A 24,750-nucleotide genomic window follows, 5' to 3' on the forward strand; every position below is an offset into this window, starting at 1 on the left:
GTGTGCGGGCAGATATAATTTACAAACTGTTCCCTGTTGTCATTACTTTCTAGCCACTTGTTTGCTTTTCCTTCTTTGCAGCCTGGGAGTGGATTGTGGTCTTACCTTGGAAGAATGCTCACATAGTTAATGGAAGGAAAGTGTTTTCTTTTGTATTTGGAGGTGGTGGACATCCAGTTAGAGGTACAGTTCGAGGGCCAGACCTCATGGACATCCCATTCCTGACTGTGCAAATGATTGCTTCCATTTGGGATGCAGTTATAAATAGGAGAGAGGGAAGGAGTAAGGACCACAGTCTTAAGACAAGTTCGTTTTTTTGCTCCTGCACTTGAAACTTCAAACATCGTGTTCTCAGTTAAACTGAATTCCTCAGTTTTCTGTTGAATTAATAACATTTTGGGAACCATATATCTTGGCTTCAAGTTGTCTGTTGATTCCTTCAATGTGAAGTATGGTGTTATTGGGATCACAGACCTTGACCCAGTAAAGGCTGACTCACACCTCCAACTTGATCTAGCGATGAAATGCCCATAAATTTAGTGACAGTTCCAAAAGAGAAAAGGGTCCATACTGAGGGTAGCCGCCATCCACTACAGGGACCACCCAAGATAAACCTAAGTGCCAATGCTCTCTCTCCTCTACAGTCAGGCTCAGGCCTTCTTCAGGAGAAGAGAAAGAGTTCCTTTCATCATAAAGCAACATGGGCTTCACCACAGCCCACTTGAGGAGGATCCCAAGCTGCAAGAGCAGGAGCCCATTGGACCAACCATTATCTGTACCAGATAAAGTCCACTCAACTGAATCTGAGATTTGTGAAGCTCATGCCCGCACCAACAGACCCAACTTTGGCCAACCCTGTGCATGTGGTGGGCTGACCATTTTACCAACATATATCCTGCTTGAACCCGGACAAAAGGTTGCAGTCTCCAGTAGCCACTGGAACTATCAGAGAATTGGGGCGCCAACCTCTGTTAAGTGGGCAAGACAGAGAAATGGCTTTCCTTGTAAAGCCAGGACATATTGCCATAGCCTGTCTGTACAAGCCTTTGGACGAACCATAACATACATACACATTGTTTATACCACAGCCTGACCCCATTTGACCAGGAGAAACACTGACTGGGAGTAGAAGATTTTAAGAACAACCCGTAAGCACATTTTGAAATATGTTCTTAGGCTGCCAGGGTAAAAGAATATTAAATTCCTCTCAGTTTGAACTGCCTGGGGGCAATGGCCCTCTTGTACACCAGCAACCGACAGACTACAGTCCTAGTAGATCTAGCCTGCCTGGAACAGCTACTGCCCAACAAGCTGCTTTAAAAAAATATATATATATATTTTATTTGTATGTGTTCAAGAGAGAACTTTACAAAGAAAAAGTTGAGAAAAAATGAAAATCATAGTGACTACACAGGGTGGGACCCATTTTCATGGTGTGTTCAAGAATTTTTATAGTTGCTAGGAGCCAGGAAGTGCGGTCTCCTCCAATAAGTCTTGGCCACCAGGTGTCGTCATCCCACCCCTGATCGTCCGCGATTAGATGATTCAAGTAAGCCACTCTCAGGTTGGAATTTGTCAGGCATACCAGAAGCAGGTGTCTGATAGTTTCGGTCTCCGCGTTACATAAACCACAGGAACTTGTATCCGATAGACCTCTGATGTTCCGAATTTCATTTGTCTCTAGCAGGTTCAGCATAATCCTTGGAAGAAAGTTTCGGGCCCCCCTGCTAGGAAATTTTTGAAGGTACTTCATCGGCTCGTTGAGTTTGCAGAACGAGGGCCGAAGATGAAGGAGGAGTTTGTTGTTTGCTGCTGACTCTTGGGTTTGGATCCAATCTAGATCTTTCAATTTCTGGTAGACTCTTGTAGGGTTTGCGCAAAGTTCGGTTTCCGAGCACACAACCGAATCGAGTTGGGCCCTGTTAAATTCCTTCCAGGATGTCAACATTTTCACCTTACCGGATGGAGATCTTTATTTAGCAATCCATAGATATGATCGCTGTTGTCCTTGATACACTTCCTGTATAGCCTGAGGGCATTTATGTTTACCGTTGCTTTTAATGACAGCAGGCTCAGCTCACGACGAATTGCAGCAATAGGTGTGGATTTTGGGAGTGGAAGGACCGATTTCCAAAACTGGCTTTCTAATTTCTGCCATGTGTTGGGAGGAATCGACGGCATAGCTTCAGCACCGTAAATGATCGAAGGGACCACTTTTTTCCTGTAGATATCTATCACTGGGATACATGAGAATTTTCCAAATTTTAAGTCTATTGCTTTCCCTTGCGAGGCCAGCTTTCTGATTTTGATCTGAAGGGAAGCCTGCATAGAATTCTCATGTTTCGAGCTGTCTATCGAAACTCCCAGGTATTTATATTCGGTAACCCTCTCGATCTCATTTCCCTCGAGAGACCATTTGAATTTGTCGTTGCTTCTTTTCTTTCCAGCTGCCATTATCAAGATTTTGGTTTTCTCTTTGTTTAATTCAAAGTTGTTTTCTTCGGTGTAAATGAGTAGGTTGGATAACTGCCTCTGGAGGCCAATCTGAGTCTGATCCAGTAGGATTAAGTCGTCTGCATACAAAAGGTGACTTATTTTTGTATTCGCGATTGATGGAGGTACAGTACGCGCCAAATCTTCTGTGGCCCCGTAGTCGCCAATATAGGCCAGGAACAGTGCTGGTGCCATGGGGCAGCCTTGTTTTACCCCCCGCCCAGTCTGGGTTTCACCTGATAGGTTTCCCCTTTGTGACAGACGAACCCTAAGGGTGGTGTACGAGTGTAGGGCTTTGATTGGCTGCAGGATCTCCTGAGGGCAGCTCCACCCTTCCAATTTTTGCCACAGACATTGCCTGTCGACTAGGTCAAAGGCCTGGGAGAGATCGATGAAAGCAATGAAAATTTGAGGTTTGCCCTCCCAGACCCTGCTTTTCAGGGTGCTGATGGTTAAGATGTTTGCCGCCGTGCCCATCTTTTTTTTTTAAGCCTGTCTGGAACTTGTCGTTGCACGGGGCCGACTCTGCCCAAGATTGGAATCGTTTCAATAACAGACTCCCATAGACTTTACCGATACAGTCCAAAAGAGCTATAGGGTGGTAGTTTAGTGGCTCTGTAATGTCACCCTTCTTGTAGATCGGGACAATGATGGATTTTGTCCATGAGTGCGGCAGGGATTTCTGCTCCGCACATTTCTTGAAGATGGATGCGATCATCGGTACCCATTCAGCTTAGTTTGCTTTCAGATCTATGTTAGAGATTCCATTGGGGCCTGCTGCTCTGGAGGTCTTCAATTTTTTAATGTGGGCTCCGATTTCAACTTGATCGTCTAGTTTAACCCAATCCGAGTCCGACAGGTTTGATCCAGTTTGGGCAATTGTATCAGGAGCTTGGAATACAGAAGTGAAGTGGGATATCCATTTATGCTCAGCCATGGCGTTTATGGTAGAGTTGTTAAATGAGGGCCCAGAAGATTTCAGTAGTGACCAGAACTCTCTTGCTTTGTTTCCACAAATAGCCTTTAGCATTGATTCCGCATCTTGCTGGTAGAGTTGGAATCAGTGATGTTTTACCCAGTTTTTATAGGATGATATTGCCCGTTTTAGTTGATCTTTATTTTGCGGTAGGTTTCCCAGCTTCCTTTTCAGCCTGCGGAGTTCACGTCTTTTTGCTACCAATGTAGCGTCAAAGGTGTGTCTTCATTGGATAAATGTGGAAGTTGACTGTTTTGCTTTCACCCGATGTTGGACCAGTAAAGGAACATAGTCTAAGATTTCTTTCCCATCGACGCTCCCCTTGCAAGCGTATTTAGTCCGCAGGGTGCTGACTGCAAGCGCTGTCAAGTTCAGACCATTTCCACGAGGATTCGATTCCACTCCCAGGACATACGAGCTAGGCTGTGTGAAGTGGTTAACCATTGACATCGTGAGCTGATTGTGATCGCTGGCTGTTGTTTTCACCCTGCCCAGGAGTTGTCTAGATATGTAGATGTAGTCGATGGTAGCCTGGAGGGAACCTTGTTCCCAAGTTGGGAAGCGCTGAGCGTTTGGGAAGACTGAGTTCAAGTTTTCCAAGTTTCTTGATGACATTAAGGACGACCACAAGTTTCCTCTTTTCACTGCTGGAGTCGTATTTGATGTTTTGTCCGGCTTTGCGAGGCCGTCGCGACATTTGACATTCAAGTCGCCACAGATTATGATGGAGAGGACCTGGTATGAGGCTTCAATTTCATCGATCAGATTTTCCATCAAGGTTAGGTAGGTCTGTTGGTTTATGGCTGCTGGATTCCAGTAGGTGTTGACAATAGCAATTTGGAATGGTCTAGAATGCGGTTTTCCAACCCAATCAAGTAGCACTGCCAGGATTGAGAGGTTTGCTTGAAGTGTAGTCTTATATTTGAGGCCAATGCCCTGCCGGCATGCCGTGAGGAGACCCGATGTTGGACGGCCCAGTAGCCCTTTGCTGGCTGGGGCCAGGATGGTGTCGTAGCCGTCCATTGCCGGTGTTTGTACCAGCCAAGTCTCTTGGAGGCAAATGATGTCGAATGATGCTAGATTTGCTTCGCCCATCGTTGTGAGGTGAAGATGACCTCGGGTGTTCCATGAGCAGAACTGAAGTGTAGTGCGATGGTGGTCGACAGTTGGACAATCCAAAGGCCCTTCGAACCGACCTGCGGGTTGCTATTTTTTCCTTAGCGACATCACCTTGGGAAACCAAGCCCAAAGCCCCTGTAGTTTATCTTTCGGTTTTAAGTTCGGGGTGGCATTTTCTTTTGTCGCTCGCGGGGTGTCCCTCTTTCGCTGCACAGGGAGCTGGTTCGTCTCTGATTTTGACGTTTCGGGATTGATCATCTGGGGCCTTTCTACCTGACATACAAAAGTTTTTGTCAGCTTGAGCGGCCTTGTTTTGCCTCGTGGAAGGGTCGTGGGGGATGCTTGGAGCTTAGATTTTAAATTGGCCCCAGGTTGGGAAATTCCCATGATTCTTTTGCTTTCGCGGCCCTGCTCGTGTTCAGTGGTTTTAACCTGGCGGGCCAAATTTCTCTCCGAGTGGCCCAAATCCTTTGGATGTGTATTTAGGCTTTGGTTTTGGATGGTATAACCTAAAAAGGCCAAGTCCTCCTTTGCTCGAGCTATTTCCCCTTTTAACACTCTTCGAAAGGATATAGATGTACGCTTTTGCTCTGTCATGCGAGTGGTAAGGGTCCACTATCTTTAGGTCTGAGGATTTTATTCCACAGAGTTGGGATCAGACTGAATAGAGTAAGGATACCTCTTCTGTTCAGGATTATGTCGCTGTCGTTATCGATGTGTTGTTCCAATTTAATTGGAGGCTCACTCAACGGTTGTTTTTCCTTGCGATATAGCTCTGTTCTTGAAGTGTAGTGAGTTGGCAAGTGCGCCCCTCTTGTGTCTTTTGACATTTCCGCTGAGGGGTAGCTCCCTCTTTTCTTTGGCCCGTGGACTGGGTGACGCCCCCCGAGGCGTGGTGGGCTGACGGGTTACTGGATGATGGTCGTTTGCGACCAGACGAGTCACTGGATCTCGATGGTGCGAAGGATACCACTCGGTAGCTAGGAGGGGTATGAGAGGAATAAGTCCTTCTTCGGTGGAGCTTTTTCCTACATTCTTCCAGAGTGATGAATTTGTGCCCTGTGTCCGCTACCTTCATGTCTTCGATGATTTCGGACTCCGTCCGATTTCCTGGATCCGCTGGTGTAGCCGGTTGGAGTTGTTCCTGTGGATCTTTCCCACCCTTGATCGGTGAAAAAGATTGGTGGTAGTTATGTCCATCAGATCTTCTTTTGCCAGGAAGTCTTCTGCGGAACGTGGAGAGAAGTTGCTACCATTTTGCTTCACTGGGGAAGAAACCTCCATGTCGGCTGGAATGCCAACTTTCACTCTTCTTTTGTTTCCGCTTAATTTCGGGGGATTTGCTGTTGTTGGATTTTTAATTAGGGATTCACCTCCTTGCGTGAGCTTTTCTGGTCTCACTACTGTGAAAAGAGGGTAGGAGCCATCCTCTGGCCTCACAGAACATTTTCGAGTCTGGGGGGCTTGTAAAGTGTCATCCGTAATGTCGATGACCTCCTGAAATGTTGGTTTCCGAGATCCGGTACCTTCAGGGTGATGGGTAGCATCCCTAGTAAGTGAGAGTTGAGGATTCGAAGGCAAATTTAATACTCCAGCTGCGGACTCCATTGGAGGAGGTGAAAAGCTGAGGGGGGGGGCACCTTTGTTCCCCAGTTCCGCGTCTGCCTTGAAGGATTTCAGTTGGCCGTCCGGAGCTGTGATGTAGCCTTCAAGAAAAGTTAATTTTGCGAGCATGGTGGCTTGAATCGAGGTATGGTCTTTTAAATTTTCATTGATGCCTTCATACAATTTGGTGAAAGGATTTAGAGCAATAGTGACTGCTGACATTATTGATAGAAAGTTCCTCTTATTTTGCCCTGAGGAGTCCATTGGCGAGCCCGGTGGCTGCGGCCACTGTCTAGGAGCAGGAGTTGAAGCATAGCTTTCATTTAATAGTCGTCTCAATACAGGCGTGGAGGGTAAGTCTGCTATACCGCGACTGGACCGCTGCGAAGGAAGTGTTGGTCGAGTGGCCCACCCTCTTGCCTGGGGCAGACTGTCTGGCCGTTGTTAATCGGTTGGCGTGTTGATTTTGTAGTGAAGATTCAGGCTTCTGTCCATTGTGGCCCCCGGCCGCCCTTTGTACTCCGGTGGCCGAGGCCTGGAAGATCTGTGGCCCCACCTGAGCTAGAGCTGTGGGGGCATCAATAGTTATCAGCAGAATTGAATTCTGTGAACCTTCAGTGTTACTTGGCAAGCTTGTTGGTTTAGGAGCAGCAGAATTTCCCAGAGGATTTGTCTTTACCGGATCACAGGATTAATGAGAGGTTTGTAAAGGATCTAGACCCTTATCGAGGACAGCCGGGGTGGTAAGACTAAGTTGGGACCAAGCTGCTTTCCATTGCCAATGTTCACTGGGGCCAAGAGCCATGTCTAAAAGTGGAGCTAGAAGCAGAGAACACAAAAGTTCCAAAAGAAGCAGCTGTAATTCCGGATATACCAGTACAACCTTTCCTGGGGATAGATCTAACATTTCCCCAATGGATGCACCATTGCCCTAGAAAACCCACGGAATGCAATTCGCACAGGTCCATGATCAAGGAGGATCCAAGCACATCGAAAGACTAGTCTGTATGGAAGATGGGTTAGGAGCTAAATGCCATTTTGTGGCCCCAGGATTTTATGAAGATGCACCAAACAGCAAATTCAACCCAATTATTGAATGAGGTGAGGTGTGTAACAAAGACACATGCTTAAGTCTAGGGAATGGTGCTGTGGTAAGGCTGGGAGCCAGGCATAACAACACACTTCTTGTTGGAGGGCCTAGAATGTGTTATGCAAAGGGTTCCCCGGGCTACCAAGTTATTCCGTAGCCTCTTGACAGTTCCTCAAAATACTACCACTGGACAGACGTGACAGGACACAGATGTATCACAAACAGAGCACACATTAACATGCAGGAGGCACTTACCGAAGTCTGAAGTTTTACACAGTTTAAAGACCGGGAGAAGCCAGCGATATCAGGCAGCAGGGACTGCTGTGGTCCATGGTCTGTTATCAACATGGCCGCCAAATCTGAAATATCTTCATCGAGGAAAGACACTCTAACACCGGCCAGCCCATTGATGTCAGCTATTGAGTTTATAGTTCTCCCTACAGGCCTCCAATGTCGTGGGCGCTTACATGTTTAATACATCTGAGAAACATTTAGCAATTTAGTGCAGAGAAAAAGTTGAAAGTGAGGCACTGCGGCTAGAAAGAAAGATTGGGAGAGAGAACGATAGGCGAAGACCGAGAGCATAGTCAGATCAGACGGAAGGTAGAGAGATCAGAGGAGAAAACAAGTTGGAAGGAGGAGCGGAGAGGGGAGTAGGTGGAGTGAAGGTGGAAAGAGCAGTGGGCGAAGTGAAGACAGGGAGTAGATGTAGTAGAGATGAGGAAAAGAGCAAAGGAGGCGAAAGGAGTAGCCGTGAGAGAAGCAGCTGGATTAGAGGTAAGGTGAAGGACGGAGTAAGATAGAAAGGAAGTGGAGATGAAAGAAGGAGTGGAGTGATGACAAGTGGAGTTGAGTGAAAGAAGAACAAAATGAAAGAAGGAGGAGACTTAAAAGGTGGCAGGTAAAGAATGCAGCAGGCAACAGCAATAAAACAAGGAAATTGTTGATTGTAGAGGTGAAGTGGGGACATGAACTGGGTGACAGGGTAATGGGGAAGACTTAATGGAGGAGGAAGGACAAGAATAGAAAAAGAAGAGGAAGCGAGAAGGAATAAGAAGAAAATTGAAATAGAGGAGAAGGCAGTTGAAGAGGAGACATGAGAGGTCCTCCGAATTCTGAGACTACACCAAATCATCCAGTGGGGGAAATAGCTTGGCCATTCGTTGAGGGCTTGGAAACACCAGTTGCGACAGGTGTGCACCAGTACAAGAAGGAAGTAAATCTTGATAATTTCAGGGTCCAACAGCAGCATTGAAGTCTAACACCTGAACCACATCAAGAGTGTCCAAGGCAATAAGGGTAGTGGTCCCAGGTATCAAGCCAACCCAGTAGAATCAATGCAGCATCCTAGGGAATACTGATCAAGCCATGTAAGACTCTACTAGTTGCCAAGAACAGGGACATTTAAACCCCCGGAGGCTGCGAGTGACTTTTGACCCCAAAGAGAAAGGAGGTATACAGAGGAAAGAGGAAAAGACTGAGGACCATGATCCCAAGATAAATTGATTAGTTTGCACCTATTCTTTAAGCTTTACATCCTCTGATCTCAGTTCAACCTAATACACTAGTTTTCTGTTGTTGTGATAAAACTTGATAACCATATATCTTGGATTCAATTTGTTTGTTGATCCCTCGGCTGTGATATAGCACATGATGCCAGTACACAATGCTACAGGAGAGTATTTTTAGGACAAGGCTGGTGGATTCTGCATCCAGAAAAATATACAAAGTGCCAAATGCTGCATTGTCACGGTTAGTGTAAAACAGGTTCCCCATGAATATCCTCTTCTTGTTTTATCCTAAGGGGAAGTGCTTAGAATTATCTTAGCATATCAAAAGTGTGGTAGCTTTTCAAGTAAACTGCTGAAATAAATGTATGAATACATTATGGTTCTGCAGGCACCTCACCAAATAATCAAATGATCAGAGTCATGTAACATACCCAGGGATATTACTCCTGAACAACTGTAAGTCATCTATGTTCACACCAGAAACATGTGTGCACAATACACTCTGTGCAAAGCAGGCACATATTTGTGTTATAAAAGAAGACGTTCTTATTGGAAAGTAATGTACTTCATAAATTCTTTGCAAAAAGTAATTAAATCACTCTTAAATTCTGTGCCTGGTAGTACAATAAACAGTGTTGTCGCTGTGACGTTTAATAGTCCATAAGAATTTGTGTTCTGGTAAATAAAAGTCATCCAAACTGCTGCCTTTATGTGGTATGGCGTTAGCCTCTCATTTCAAGATTTCCAATAAATAATTCAGTCTTGTGGAACACTGCGGATTTCTGGGGGTGCAGGATGACATTGAGGCTCACCTGGATGAGCAGGTCTCCATTAGAGAGGGAGGAGAGGAGCCACTGCAGCACAGCTCTATCCAAGACCACGTGTGTGGCGAGGATGTTGCAGAGGGTTTAGTTGTTTCTGGTATCGAAGGCAAGAGTTTGAAGAGGACAGGTAAGCAGCGGTTTTCCTTGTGCAGGCTGTGTGGAGTGCCATTGATAACTTGGATTGTGCCAGTCTCTATGCTACATCATGGTCAGGAACAGGTTTGGTTGGTAGTCTGGTAGAAGAGTGTTCTGAGTGAACCTTTCATGCGAAAGGGTGCCAAGCGACTTCTCAGTCACTTTGGAGAGGAAGGGTAGATGATGGGGCAATAGTTGCCAAGGACATCTGAGTTGAGTGTGGGCTTCTTCCGCAAGGGAATGATCTGTCCCGTTTCCAGTGCATCTGAGAAGGGGCCACCTGAGAGGGATGCATCGATGGCATTGGGTACTGGCATGAGTGCTTCACCTGTGATCACCTTTGCAATGGAGCAGAGGTTGTCATTTTCCTAGGTGTTTGATTTGAAGGTTGTGAGAGTGTTGGTCAGGTCTTCTAGAGTAGTTGTCCAGAATTTGGTCCATCTTGATAGGTTACAGATTGGTGTAAGTGGGACGTCTCGGGAGGATAGCCCAAGGGCAATGTGCTTGCTTTGGAAACAAGACGACACAGAGCACCACAGGTCCGATCCCCGGGTCGTGCTTAGAAACCTCTGGGTATTAAGCCCTTTATAAACAACATATATCATATATCATATCACGTCTGAAGTATGGCTGCAGCTGTCAATGAGTTGCCTTATCGTCTCTATCTTTTCTGTGAAGAAGTTGTTGATGATGTTACATTTATCCGCAGATTTCTGCTTTGCAGGGACGGGCAAAGGATTAATTCAGTGCCTCATGACGTGGATGAACGTTCTGCTCTTGTTAGATGCTTCCATAATGGTTGCTGTGCAGTTGTATGTTCTGGCTGTGGTGATAAGTGTCCTGCAGGCTGAATGGAGGGTTCTCAGGCTGATGAGGTCTTCTAGTTGGTGGGATTCTCTACAGCACTTTTCTTGTTTGCAGATGGAATGCTTCTTGTTTGTAGAAAGGGCACATGCTTATTGCTTGGAGGTTTCAGTGGTGCATGGGTGTTGGTGGTTTCAGTTGAGGTGTGGTTGAGTGCAATGAATTCAGATTTGAAATTCTTCAAGGGGTTGGACATGGAGGCCAAGGCGATGAGGTTTCTTTCTAGTGCATCCATGGGCGAGTTCTTGAAAGAGTGGCGGGGTGTCTTGGTTGGGTCTAGCTGGCCCCAATGGGGAAGTGGCATTGTGGGGGAGCAGGAAGGGTATGGTTGTGCAGTCTATAAAATCGAGCGGGAAGATATACTCGATGGCTGCAGTGGTGGTGAATACTAGGTTATGTGTGCTGCCTTTATTGTGGATTGTTTCTGTGATGAGGTGCTTGATATTAATAATGTTAAACTGCTCAAGTAGAGCCTCTCTAGCGTTCATGATGGCATGGCTCCTGAGCACATTGAGGTCTCAGAAGACGCTGTAAGTTGTGTTGTTGATGAACTCTGTTCTGATGAGGTCTGTGGTTTTGTTTAGAAAGGTTTTGTTTGTTTGGGGTGGTTGGTTGATGAGGTGGAAGGTAGCTGAGTGTGGGTAAGCAGAGCGTGCCAAGAGAGGAGTTCCATGGATGTAGAGGTGGTGTGCTCCTGGAGGGTGCATGCCCATGAGGGTTTGTGGATAATACTGAGCCCTCTGTAGGTCTTTGTGGTCTTTGAGTTGAATGCTGTAACTTGCAAGGATGAGGATATCCAGGATGTGTGCGGAGGTGAGGAAGAGCCTCAGCGCAGCAATAGATAGTGTGTCTAGATTCTGAGTGCTGATGAGGTCAGCAATGTGTTCTGCATGTACTATTGCAGAGTGTGCATGGATGGGAATGAGGTTGCTTGCGTGTTTTGGAGGCGGAGAATGGGTGGTGGTGTGTGGGATGTGAATGAGGTTTTGTTTGTTGGAGGTTCATGGGAGAGCGTTGTGGAGTCTGCATTGGTTTGTGTGACTGAGGCTGGAGATGGGAAGTGGTGGAGCAGGGGCCACATGACCTAGATTTCCTTGCACCAGCTGACCAGATGCAATAGCTGATTCAGTCAAACAAGAAGCTCTCACCCAAAAACATATGCAATTTCAGGAAGAACCACCTGTGAAAGAGCAATTTATTAACAAAGCCAAAGGTGAAAACCAACCAAAATAATGCACATTGACTTCTGAAACCACCCCCGCACCCATTTACGCAATAAATGGTTATGGCCCACAATCTGAAGTCACATCACCCCAATGTTCCTGCAGAGTTTATCTTCCACGTCTATGTACGAGACTGATGTCGATTGCAACTGTACAGCATCCAGAACCTTCTTTATGAGTTCACTTACGGTTGAGAGCAATAGCTGGATCTTGCCTGTAATCATCTCATTGAGGATGGCTACTAGTGCATCTGCTTCAGGAGAGCAAGCGGAGCACAAGTGAAGTATGGTGGGAATCAGCTGCCAGAGTGTGTTTAAGCCAATCCTGATAGACATACCAAGGACAAGGAGGATTTCAGAAGTCCGAAAAGAGCATCACCAGTGGGAAAACTATGGTGACCCCATCCAATGTCTTTGGGTCACTTGTGCTGAAAGTGATGGCCACCTCCCCGAATTTGAATCCTGGTACAAGTTCTTTTATCCAGTCGGCGTAGGCAGCGACCCGGGTGTAGATGCCGGGGCGATTGGGTAGTGCACAGCCAATTCCCCAGCTCACAATGCCTGCCTGGAAGAAAGTTCCATTCACTTTGCACACCAGTGGCCCACCAGAATCTCCCTAAAAGACAAAGAAGTTGATAAGCATCATTAACCAACTGAAGCCATATGCAATCAGGAAAGCTTTAGCAAAGTCAGTAAGCAAGCAATGAGGATGAGGCCTATAAAACACCCAAAGATATTCAATTTGTTATCATAATAATGACAATATACAATATCAAAAAAATGCGTTTCTCTTCTATGTTGAGCCTGTACCACTTGACGAAATATGCTAATCTAGACAAGGGTTTCAAATGCCATCTCTGCGCCCTACACATGCTATGTATATAGATATAGTAAATAAATAAGCCGGTTCAAGAACACTGAGGTTTTGCAAGCATTGTGCTATGAATCCAGGGAATTAGTCCCTTCTTCCCAAGGGAGAGCCATCCCCTGTGAGACTAGGGTTTGGGCAAGCGGGATCTCACTGGGGTTGACTCCCTCTTAGGAGAAAAGGACTCCCAACCCCTTAAGATTGTATGTTCTCCCTTTAACCCGATGAACCCAGTGTTCTCAGCATATATAGGAATAGAGGGAAATGCTTACTTAATAGGGCTGGAAAAAAGACGCGCAGAGCAGCCGCCGCCGCCTCGCGACAGGACCACAGCTTGTATGTGGTGGGTGGAGAGCCCGCCCAATGCTGCCGAGCCCAAGAGCTCCGGGAGAGCGAGGCTCCCAGCTCTCTAACTGAGAGCCATCTCACCGCTAACCAGGCGGAAGACCAGTGTGCCAGAAAAAAGACACCCACCAGTGGAAGCACGGAAACTGCATCCCGAGAAGAAGCAGACCTCTGCTGACGGAGCAACCACCTCACCCAGGAGAGAAGACCACAGAACAGCAGGCACGCCGTGTGTGAGCGAGAGAGTCAGGAGGGCAGTTGAACTTCACATAAAGCTAATTAGAAAAGCCAAATCACTTTAATCAACAATGGGAAGCAGAATCCATAGGTATACGAGAGGCCACCAGAAGTTACACCAAACTAGAAGGTGAACTGGTCCGAGAAGAAGAGCCAAAGTGGGTACCAAAATAACGTTTTATGATACTGAACCTAATAAAACAAGGGGGAGGTACACTTGGAAAGGTTGTCAAGAGCGTATGGAAGGGCCCAGCAATTGGCCCTGTTTATGTGAATTAATCAACCTTTCAGCACTGTCATGACTTAAGTCCAAAAGGAAGATTTCAGTTATTTTTCTGTACTTTATAAAGACTGTAAAGAGAAATCAGACAAGAGGAGTAATTACACCTCTGTATTAGACTTTTGTGATTTTTGTTGAAACTGTGATGAGAGGCAAAAAGCCTAGGGGGCTGAGAAGGACATTTCGAAAATACATTTAGTGGGAGGGGGTCAAGCACCGGCCACCAACTAACTAAGTGTGTACTACTTGTGTTTCTTTTCAGTAGATTGGTAGGGGCAGTTAGCTAGCATAGGTACGGACAGAAAACAGTACCGTGTAATGTAAGATGTCTTGACGAGCACCATTGATAATATTGTCTCAGATAGGAAACCCCATTACAGCAATAGGGCTAGTTGAGAGACTTTCTTTCTTTTTGTTAATCAACTTGTCTTTTAGGCATGTCCATTTGTTTGAGTCCTACCTTTGGCCCAAAGCAATGGGCAGTATTCGATTCAGCAGATGAGAGAGAGAGAGAGAGAGAGAGAGAGAGAGAGAGAAAAAAAAATTTAAAAAAATACTGTGTGCAAAACACATGTTGGCAAGGCTTTTCTTCTCCACCAGGCAGCTAATGTTACTGATGATTGCCTTTTTATGGGGCATAGGTATTATGTGGATTGTATAAACAACTTAAGCACCAAACATTTAACACTATAGTAACCAGACTTGATAATATATTCACCTTCATCAACATATTGCCTATCAGAGTATCCCTCACTGAGAAGGTTTCTGTTCTTCACTCCTGTGCTAGGTTTCCCACTGTCCCATCTCGCACCCATTGCAGAAATCACTTAGACAGAGTAGGTTGAGTAGGGTCTGGTGGAGAGCTCCTTCAGAATGTGTCTCTGCTCCTGTGACTTCGGCTCTTGAGAGAGGCTACTGGATGCTTGCGGGTGCGTGTTTAGCAACATCTTTGTCTCCTTTCATTGCCATACATTTCCCAGTGTGACATTGTAGTGGACAGGAGAGTTCTCATTCGTTGTCCCTTCCTCACAATTCACATTGCCAAAATGAGGCTCCTGAGTCACTAGGGAGAGAGATGAGAGGTGGAAGCCAATGCAGAATGTCTTCTGCTGCTGAGGCTTCCTCTGTCACTTGGCTCTGCGGGAAAGCCACAAGTGTAATAAATGTGGTCATAGAGGTTGCAGCCTGGATCTCTATAAACACAAAATTGATGCCTGTGAAAAACCAGAGGGTGTTTCACAGCCTAGTCCCTGTGGATCCCATACTCAGGTGGTCAGGGATAGGCCATCGCTTTTGGATCCCGACCCTGGGGTGGAAATGCGAGGGAGGATAACCTGGGTAGGGGGTCCTCGGAGAGTGGGGTGAAGCACCTGATGCTGAGACATGGTATCCCCCCTTTTCCTTAACCCATCTAACCCCTATCCCTGCTTATTTTATGAGAAACTACAACTCCCATAATTCCTCCCCACTTTACATTGACAACACTACTGAGCCGAGGATAAGGAATGAGGCCAGAAGTATTACTTCTACTGACCTCCAATGGCGCTGTCCCTTTAATGAGGCAGAGTCAGGCATGTAATACAAATTACATACACCTGGTACTTGTTAACACTCCCTGTCAGGATAAAAGGTGGCACACACAGGTGCACTCTGAGTGAGGCTGGGTGCAAGAATGAACAGCTCTTTTGGGGCTGATGCGAACCAGGCTATGGAAATTGGAAGGCCAAGGGGCTGATCGGCTGCTGCGGAGAACGAGAGAGAGCCAGGCGAGAATTCCATCCTTTCAGGAAGCCGTAAGCATTCCATGACTGAAAACGAGTGAGCAGAAAAGAGAAACCTTCAAAGTGCTTCCAGGTGGCCCACTACCCTCGCGGGTGAACTATAGCTGATGAGGAATTGCAACACCCTGATGCCAGTGCTATGGAATGTGATCTGTGTCCGCACCTTTTTATGATGAAGCTAAGTGATATGACACCGCCTGTTTCCTCTATCAAATCTGCTGCTGTATGCTGTGAGGGTATAAATGCTGTTATAACCCGATGCAGACTACATTGATATGGATGACTCTATGAGGACTCTTAAAGCGCCCTTGTATTAGGACCTGGGCGTACTGGACAAACTGTTTCCAGAGGCTGCCATGTCCCCAAAACTGGAAGCATGTACCGATGAAGACAAGCTGTTTATGGACGCAGTTAATGCTATGGAGATGGAAGTAGTTGGTCCTGACCTGCGCAATCTGGTATGTAACAAAGTGCGTGTGTCTGTGTGAACACTTGTTAAAAACACATATTCAATAGTTAAACTTTTCTTTCTTGAATTGCAGAAAACAGCAGATAAAGTTGACGGTGCTGATAATCAGTGGTCTTCATCCAATACTGTCAATTTTTACTGCGCCTGCTGTTAAAAAATGATTCAAAGTCCAGCAACCCAAAGCAGTAATAAGTGTAAGAAATGTGTCTGTCTAAATCGCTTTGAAAGTTCTGATGAAGAAGAAGAGGAAACTGTCATGATCTCTGCTTCCAAAAGATCAGGACTTGCCCGACTCCCTTGGAAGCAGACCCATAACCCCGGTTCCGAGTGCCAGCCAGTCCCAATTGGGACCTTTTGGACCCTGTCCTGGCGCCAGTGGCACCAGGCTCATAAAGATGCCCAGTCCCAGCGCTGGAAGCGCCGGGCTCATAATGCTTGGGTGGACTTACCTGCAGCAGACCATGCTGCTTACTTACCTGCCAGTTGAACCCCTGATCCTCTTCTGTTTGGGACTACTTTTCCTGTTGGGTGGGGCAGGAGCCACTCCCTAGGTTCAGAACACTGGAACTCTTCTGGAAAGCAGGAACTCTTTTCTTACCTAGGCGTGGCTGTGGAAGGAGACACCTAAGCACTACAGGAGGCTATTTAAACCACACCCGATGGATGAATCTTGCTTTGCGTTATTCTGCATTCTCTGCAGGAGAACGCTCATCGTGTCTTCTGCTTCTGATCCTGGGCCTAAGGGAACAAAGGCTTACCATCCTGGAATCCAGTCTTCAGCAGCAGCTGTAAAGACAAAGAAAGAACAGGTTAGCACTACGGTCTTCAGTGGCAGCGCATCTCTTACCTGGTCCATCGGCTGTCACCAACGCCTCGCGCTGCATTCCGGCATCTGAAAGACAAAGGCTTACCTACTCTTCGCATGCTCCGGAGGTCTTCGCACTTCATTCCGGCATCTGAAAGACAAAAGCTTACCAGCTCTTCGCACGCTCCGGAGGCCTTCGGCGCTGCATCCCGCATCTGAAAGACAAAAGAAGGTGCGTTTAAAGACATTGGGCAACTTTATTACTCACGTGCCATTACTCCTTCCCACGCCGAATCCAGTGGGTATTCCAGCACCCTTCAGCTTCTCTAAAGCTCCGAACTTGTACCTGCAATATAAAAGGGACAGTTAGTGCGCATCGTGAAGCAGGCTACAAGCGCTTACTTACGTGCTTCCAGGCGCTTCTATTCCTCACGCGGGTTCGATCCTCAACTCTCATCAGCCCGCCATCCGCCATCGCCGGAACCCTGCAAAACAAGAGATATCATTACAAAAGACTTTTAAGACATTTGAAGTGCCCAGAACTTACCGTTCGTGCAGTTAACGACGGACAGCAGTCCTCTGAGGTCAAGAGGCCTGCACCCTTATCCAGTGAAGAAACTGGTTACAGCACCCTGCCCCGAGGCAGATGGCGAGCTCGGCGTTCACTTACCTAAGGTGAGGGCGTTAAACTTTGGGGTTCTACAGGAGAAGAGAAAGGGAAGAGGAGAGAGGCACCCAATAACCCCAGTTCATTAATCCCATATTTTCTATCTGCAGACATCTTACTCTTCAAGTCAGACATACAGTGCACAGAGGTCCAGCCCAAAGAGCCAACCGTGTGTTACACATCACCTTTGAAGATACGGCATTCACCCAGTCAAGACCGGCGCCTCTGCGGGAATCAGGTGAGCGTTACAGAAACTATGACCCTTTTGGAGTCCTTAACTGTTCAGACATTTGTAGCCTGTGTAGTGAAAACATGCTTGAAGTGTGATTATTACTATTGCTGGTGTGGGCATAAATGCGATAACCCGCAACAGGATTCTCATGAATGCCTACAACCACACGATCACGCTAGAGCAATGGGGCAGATATATTTTATGTTACATTCATATAAACTTTTGTGCGTTGTGTGAAGCAGTGTGTCTGCTGTTATTGGTGACCTACTACTGCTAATGCAAGATTGTTTTCCTGCATAGCCTACAAAGTCTGTTTTCACTTTCCTTGGAAGGCAGACCTATTAACATACCACACCGGTGCGGAGCACGGCGTAGTGTGTGAAGCAGTATGTCTGGTGTTACTGGTGACTCCTTGCAAATCATCTCTTGGTCTCATTCCCTGACGGGGTGTTCTCATTATTTTGGTCTATTGGAAAATTGCATGTTTTGGGTGCTCGCCTTCATTTTTAAATTATTTTTTAAATTATTATTTATTCAAACAGGGTTGCTAAAACAATCACAGGGTATACACATTAGCATGTATATTACACTTCTTATTACAAGGAAACACCAAAACATAGCCAATCTCAGCACTAAGCAGACTCGTTTACATACCCAGCACCACCAACCATTACAGGTTTTTGGAGAGCTTTTTAACCATGGTATACTTAGGCCTTCACCCCAGCCAAAACGTCACATACATCAGGATAGTCAAGGCTTCAAAGGCGCTGTATACCTCTCTCTGGCGCTACTTCTGTGTATATACCCTTTGCTCCACCAGGGAGCAGGGATTGGCACTGCATCGACATCATCTCCACAGCGCCCTGGCACACCATGACACGTTTCAGGGTCGAAACGCACTACCTACTTCATACCTCCCCCAAACATCACAGGTTACAGGCCCACAGGCCCACAGGTTACAGGCTCACAGGTTAAGGCCCACATCAGCTCTTCAGTGCCCTGACAACCTGTAAACTCTGCGACACAATTCCACATCTTGGGGCATACCTGCAGGGGTCAATAACTACATGTACATCAGGTCTGCATTATATTATCACTCCATGAACTGGTGCAAGGGGTACACAAACTGGGCTTCACATAGATTACTACCAGGTCAAAATGGTAATGGCACTTACCAACAACTTAGAGGGTGGGACTTCCGGGTACCCACTTGATGTCACATCCAGAATAGGATTTCTGGTAGGGCGGGACTTCTAGGTGACCCCCATGATGTCACTTCCGGGGTGGTACTTCCGGTAGGGCAGGACATCCGGGTTAAGGGGCATTCCCACCTGCCAAATTTAACTTGATGGCAAAAGGTTTCATCTCTCCCTACTGTGGCACTCATAGACCAATAAAAGGGAAGTTCTAAAAAGCACAATAATAACACATATAAACGCAATGGAGAAAGAGTGGAAAAATATGATGTTTTAAGTAGTATGGAAACAAACCAAACTCTTAAACGCAGCATTCAAAAATGTATTCCCTAACTCGCACAGTTGCAAGAGCTTCTATACATTGCCTGACATCACAACAGAGCTTACACCATAATGCATGCTTTCTGTATCAAATAGCAATCATATTTTGCCTCTATTGGAAACCAGTGTACCCAAGCCGCAACCACTGGTTATTATTATTTGCCTAAATTGTCGGAAGTCCTTTTCTGTGAATAAACCGATTTCTGGCATAGTTCCCACTCAGGAGGATCTACAACCACGTTTTAGCTCACTGTACCTTTTACAGAGGAGAAATATATATCTGCGTGTCAGTCTGGTTCCACCCACAAGCACAGTCCAGCAACAAAATGCTAGACAAATCTCAGCTGAACAAGAGTACCATCAGCAAACCCAGACACGTGTTTCTGCCTTGATGCACGCCATCAGTGAAGTTGTGTCTCCTTAAGTATAGAGAGCAAAGGGGCGCATGTCTCAATTATCTTTTTAACATAGGGTGAAATCCAGAGGGTTCAAAATGTGCCAACATTGCGGGCACCCCTGTACTGAGAACGAACACTGCAAAATAACCTGCTCTCTGAGATGGTACCCATTTAGGAGGGTGTCAAATTCTTTTTTGATTTCACTGTAAATTTGGTTATTATGATATAAATCCAATGGCATAAAATGTGCAAGAGTTGTGGCTTGGAAAGTTCAGGAAAAAGTTACCAAGGCTTGATGCAAAACTGAAAACGTTCAAAAGGTTCTTAGCAGCCAGGTCAAAATCCATTAGTGCTCAAGAGGTTAAACTCTCAACATAACCGGCTTCAATAAGGCACCATGATTCAAACACCAGTCGTCTCGGGCAACTGCACTACCATTCCGCATCCTGAGCTCTCCAGTCTTTTGAGAAGTCATTTTCATTTGCTTTAGAAAAGGATGTTGGGAAGACAGAGACCTGCCCTGTGCAAGGTTCCTGATCACTTCATGTTTTGACTATTTAGGTTGCACTTCAAAAGTAATGCATTGGAGTAAAGCTAGGGGGAAAATGCATGTGACAAGGGACACACAATTTGTAGGTGTTGTTTGGTTATGTACCCACCCATTGACTGCCCTCGGCCATTCTAATTCCTATGGCCATTTCCGCCCAGCACCTACCACTCCGCACCAGAAACACCCCCCTTGGATCTCTCTTGGTCTCTCTTTATGAAGCAATAACATCAAGCTTTGGCTGGCCAGTATTATTTCTAAGGTAGCGACTGGGTGGTAATTGCTTAAGTTCAGCTGTACAATGCACTACTTGTGTAATACAAATGGCTTAACCAATTATGCCTTCAGCCCCTTGATTTATATCTGTCCTTGCACTGAAGTCCTGTTAAAAATATACATTGATAAAGCCAACAGTATTAACTAACTTGCATAGACTACTCACTCCTGATATGGGGCAGCATGAGAGCTGTAAAGTAATGTGCTTTCATTTGACTGTTATAAAAGGCATATTCCTCATCTTAATATGTGCTAATTCACACCGGTATTCTAGGTACAAGAACATGTACTGGTTTGTGATTGCCTATGAGCAGCATTATTAAACCAGCTGTGCCCATAACACACCATCATTAAATTTAATTGTGTGAATGTATTCTGTACATATAACCCTTTATTAAGTTGCCATGACTGTGTTTCTCAGTAAATAAATAAATAAATATACATTCTTCCAAGTCATTGATTACTTCATACTTTAATGCAAAAGTGTTTTTGTGTGTTGTGTATGTCATTCCTAGTTTGCCTAATCCCACACACATCGGTCTCTGTGGCTACCTTTGAGCGCCAACATGTCACACCCTTGTATTTCCCAAAACCTTTCCTAAAATATTTGCAGCAACTCCTGTCATTATCAGCTTTACCTGTTTTAGAGACTGGAGTGGGGGGTTTAAGGGGAGGAGTGGCTAGGGGCTATTCACAATTTACCACACTATTAGTTTGCAGAAGGAGCCACATCTAAGTGCTTTATTGAAGTATGTTTGAGCTCACTGATAACACAGCTGTCCGATCACAAATGTTGAACTCTGCCAATGTGCGGGGTGGTGGGGGGAGAGCAGAAATACCACATATCTCAAGTTTCCCATGGGCATGTGTGAGAAGGCCATTCAGTCCTGTTTTTTTCTGGAATTCTGGGACTTGTAGTTTTCTTAAATTTCAAATGGGAAAGAAAAAAACTCAAGTACCAGGATCCAAAGGGAAAAACACTTAACTTAAGGGTATGATTCTCCAAACGTTTTTATGTTTTGGCCATTAGGTGGTGCACTAAGCGCTGGTTATAAGCCACAAATATTGGCATGGGAAGTGAAACTAGGAGAGAAATGGAATGTGAGGGGGGCACCATGCCGTGGGTATGGTTTGGATTTATAGCCACCCATTGACCATTCATGGCCATACTAGTCCCTTTGACCATTATCACCATTACCTGCCCCATCCCATCTAAAACACCCTTCTAGCAGGATCTCTCTGAGCTTGCTGTGTTCTTTTAAGGGGAAGCCTTTGTTCTTTATATGCGATCTTCTGTAAGGTAATGTTGTATTTGCAACTATAAACCAGTTTATGTTGTAATACAAATGTCTGTCAAGTGTGCCTTCAGGCACTTGATTTGTATTTATTTATTAATATATTGGGTTTTTAGAATGCGCATATACAGCAAAAGGTGTTTCACGGCTCAACAAGACAAGGGGGGGCAGGGATGAAAAGAAACTGGTAACACTAGGCCTTGTGCCGTTCAGATCCTGCAAGTGCAGTAGCAACAAGTGCGGGGGAGAAGGAACAAGTTACTTACCTGTAACTGTTGTTCTCCAGCATGGGTCTGGCATGGATTCACATGCTCATGAATATTTCCCGTCATCAGGCTGGGAATCCTCGGTAAAGAAAAAACCAGTATCAGTTTCGTTTCTGATCTGTCTTTCGTAGTAATAACCAATCACTGGTCTCTGCGTCATACTGACCACAGCCAATGACTGCCCTCTATCTAAGCACCGCCTGTGGCAGCCATCTTCAGATTTGGAAGCACGTGAAGTGGCAGTATGACCAAGTGAAGAGCCGCAGAGGGGTAGGCGGGAGGGTTCGCATGTGAATCCATGCCAGACCCATGCTGGAGAACAACAGTTACAGGTAAGTAACTTGTTCCTTCTCCAGCATGGGGTCTGGCATGGATTCACATGCTCATGAATAAAGAATACATAGCAGTACACACATGCACAACCACGGGAGGTGGCAAAGGCTCAACATTAAGCAGTACATCAAACTCAACATTAAGCATCTTACCTCCTCACCAGGCTCACCTCAGGCGAACAGGTTGCGCAGCACTGCTTGGCCGACCCTGGACTCCTCCCTGGAATCCCGATCGACGCAGTAGAATTTCGTGAAGGTGTGCGTCGACCTCCACGTAGCAGCCCTGCATATGTCCAGCAGGGGCACACCAGAAAGGAACGCCGTGGTAGCTGCGATCGCTCTGGTGGAATGGGCTCTCGGACGGCCAGGCAGCGGTCGGTTTGCCAACCGATGACAGTACATGATACAGCCGGAGAGCCATCTGGAAATGGAAGCCTTCGAGAGAGCCTTCCCCTGATTGACAGGTCCAAAGTTCACAAAGAGTTGTGACGTCTTCCGAAAACACTTCGTGCGGTCCACGTAGAACTTCAGCGCTCTAGCCACATCCAGCGAGTGCAAAGTCCTCTCAGCCGGCGACGAAGGCGATGGGAAGAACACAGGCAACACCAAGGGTTCGTTGAGATGGAAGTCCGACGGTACCTTGGGCATGAAGGAGGGGTGCGTCCTGAGCACTACCCTCGTGTCGTGAAAAGTCAAGTACGGGGCCTTGCAGGAAAGGGCCTGGATCTCTCCCACCCGTCGTGCGGTGGTGATGGCCACAAGAAACGCTGTTTTCCACGACAGAAACTTCAACGGGGCCGAGTGCAGAGGCTCGAACGGAGGTCCCATGAGCTTGGTCAGCACCACGTTGAGCTCCCACGCCGGGGCCGGAGCCTTCACCGGCGGGAACGATCTGAACAGTCCCTTCATGAACTCTTTCACCAGACGATGAGACCACAAGGACGTCCGGCCCGTGGTTCTGGTGTATCGGGAGATCGCAGCAAGATGAATCTTGATGGACGCGTGTGCCAGTCCAGCTTTGGCCAGCGTCAGCAGGTACGGCAGTACCTGGGGAGCCGTAATCCGTAGAGGGTTAATCTTCTGTGCGTGGCACCAGACAGAGAACCTCTTCCATTTGTGTCCGTAGCATTTAAGAGTCGAGGACGCCCTGGCCTTTGCAAGAACCTCTCTGCAGTCGGCCGGTATGTCGTATCCTCCAAACTCTAGCGCTGCAGGAGCCAGGCCTGCAAGTTCAGCGATTTCGGGTCGTGGTGGAGGATGGCGCCTCCTTCCCTGGAGAGTAGATCCGCGTCCACCGGCAGCTTGATTGGCGGGGACGCTGACAAGTCCAGAAGGTCCGGGAACCATATCTGCCTCGGCCACGCAGGTGCGACGAGGATCATCCTGCACCGTGACCTCTTGAGCTGGTTGACGAGCCGGATTAGCAGTGGCAAAGGAGGGAACGCGTAGAGGAACAGGCCCTCCCAGGGGAACGAGAAAGCATCGCCCATGCTCCTCGCCTGGGGAAACCTGCTGGCGAACCTCCGGCACTTGGAGTTCGTCGCCGTCGCGAATAGGTCGATCTGGGGTGTGCCCCACCGTCGGAAGAGGCGATCCACTAGATCCTGCCGTAGTTCCCACTCGTGGCACGAGCGCAGCTCCCTGCTGAGTGAGTCGGCGATGGTGTTTTTTATCCCTGCCAGATGAAACGGCACCAGAAACATCCTTTGGGCGACGGCCCAATGCCACAGGTCCTGCGCCTCCTTGGACAGCGCTGGGGACCTGGTTCCGCCCTGTTTCCTGATGTAAAACATGGTGGTGTTGTCGGTGAAGATCCTCACCACCTTGCCCTTGAGGGACGGAAGGAAGGACCTGAGGGCCCAGAACACTGCACGGAGCTCCAGGACGTTGATATGGAGGGACTTCTCCGTCGGGAGCCAAAGGCCTCTCGCGTGCAGATTTTCGGTGTGCGCTCCCCACCCTTCCAAGGAGGCATCCGTGGTCAGTCTCCTGGTGGTCTGGGGTCTGGAAGTCCATGCCCGCCGTCAGATGCGCGCGGTTGCCCCACCACTGGACCGCTCGGCGGAAACTCTCGTCGAGTGTGATCCTCTCCTCGAAGCCGCCCGTCGTTTGGATCCAGCGCGCGTCCAGGAACTCCTGCAACGGGCGCATCCGGAGCCTGCACATGGGAATGAGGTAGATGCAAGAAGACATCATTCCGAGGAGGGACTTGATGGACCTCACCTTGGCCGCGTCGGAAACCAACATCCGCTGTACCTTGCCCAGGATGGACCTGGTCCTTTCCTCCGACGGGGAGGCCAGAAGGGACACTGTGTCGAGCTTCGCTCCCAGAAACAGTGCGTTTTGCGCGGGTACCAGGTGGGACTTGGCGTAGTTCACGGAGAATCCCAGGTCCGTGAGAAGTTGGACGGTCCTTGCCGTGTGCTCCACGGCGAGCTCCCTCGTCTTGGCTTCGATGAGCCAGTCGTCCAGGTAGGGGTAGACGTGGATCCCCTCGCGCCGCAGCTGCGCCGCCACCGGTGCAAGGCACTTGGTGAATACCCTGGCTGCCGACCGTAGTCCGAAGAGGAGGGCTTTGAACTGGTAGTGACGCCCT

At 47.2% G+C, this 24,750-nt stretch overlaps 1 protein-coding gene across 1 annotated transcript in view; it reads right to left on the reverse strand.

Annotated features, from left to right (window-relative positions):
* Positions 1-11,795: 11,795 nt before the first annotated feature.
* The window catches only part of LOC138580922 (serine protease 27-like), a 241,614-nt gene continuing 228,659 nt past the window's right edge, over positions 11,796-24,750 (reverse strand). The window contains exon 6 of the mRNA XM_069651854.1: positions 11,796-12,455. Within this exon, the coding sequence (XP_069507955.1) occupies positions 12,195-12,455 (261 nt within the window). The 3' untranslated portion in view covers positions 11,796-12,194. The remainder of the gene's footprint in view (positions 12,456-24,750) is intronic.

Source organism: Ambystoma mexicanum, chromosome 3p, assembly GCF_040938575.1.
Source record: "Ambystoma mexicanum isolate Mex_15411 chromosome 3p, UKY_AmexF1_1, whole genome shotgun sequence".
NCBI classification, from domain to species: Eukaryota; Metazoa; Chordata; class Amphibia; order Caudata; family Ambystomatidae; genus Ambystoma; species Ambystoma mexicanum.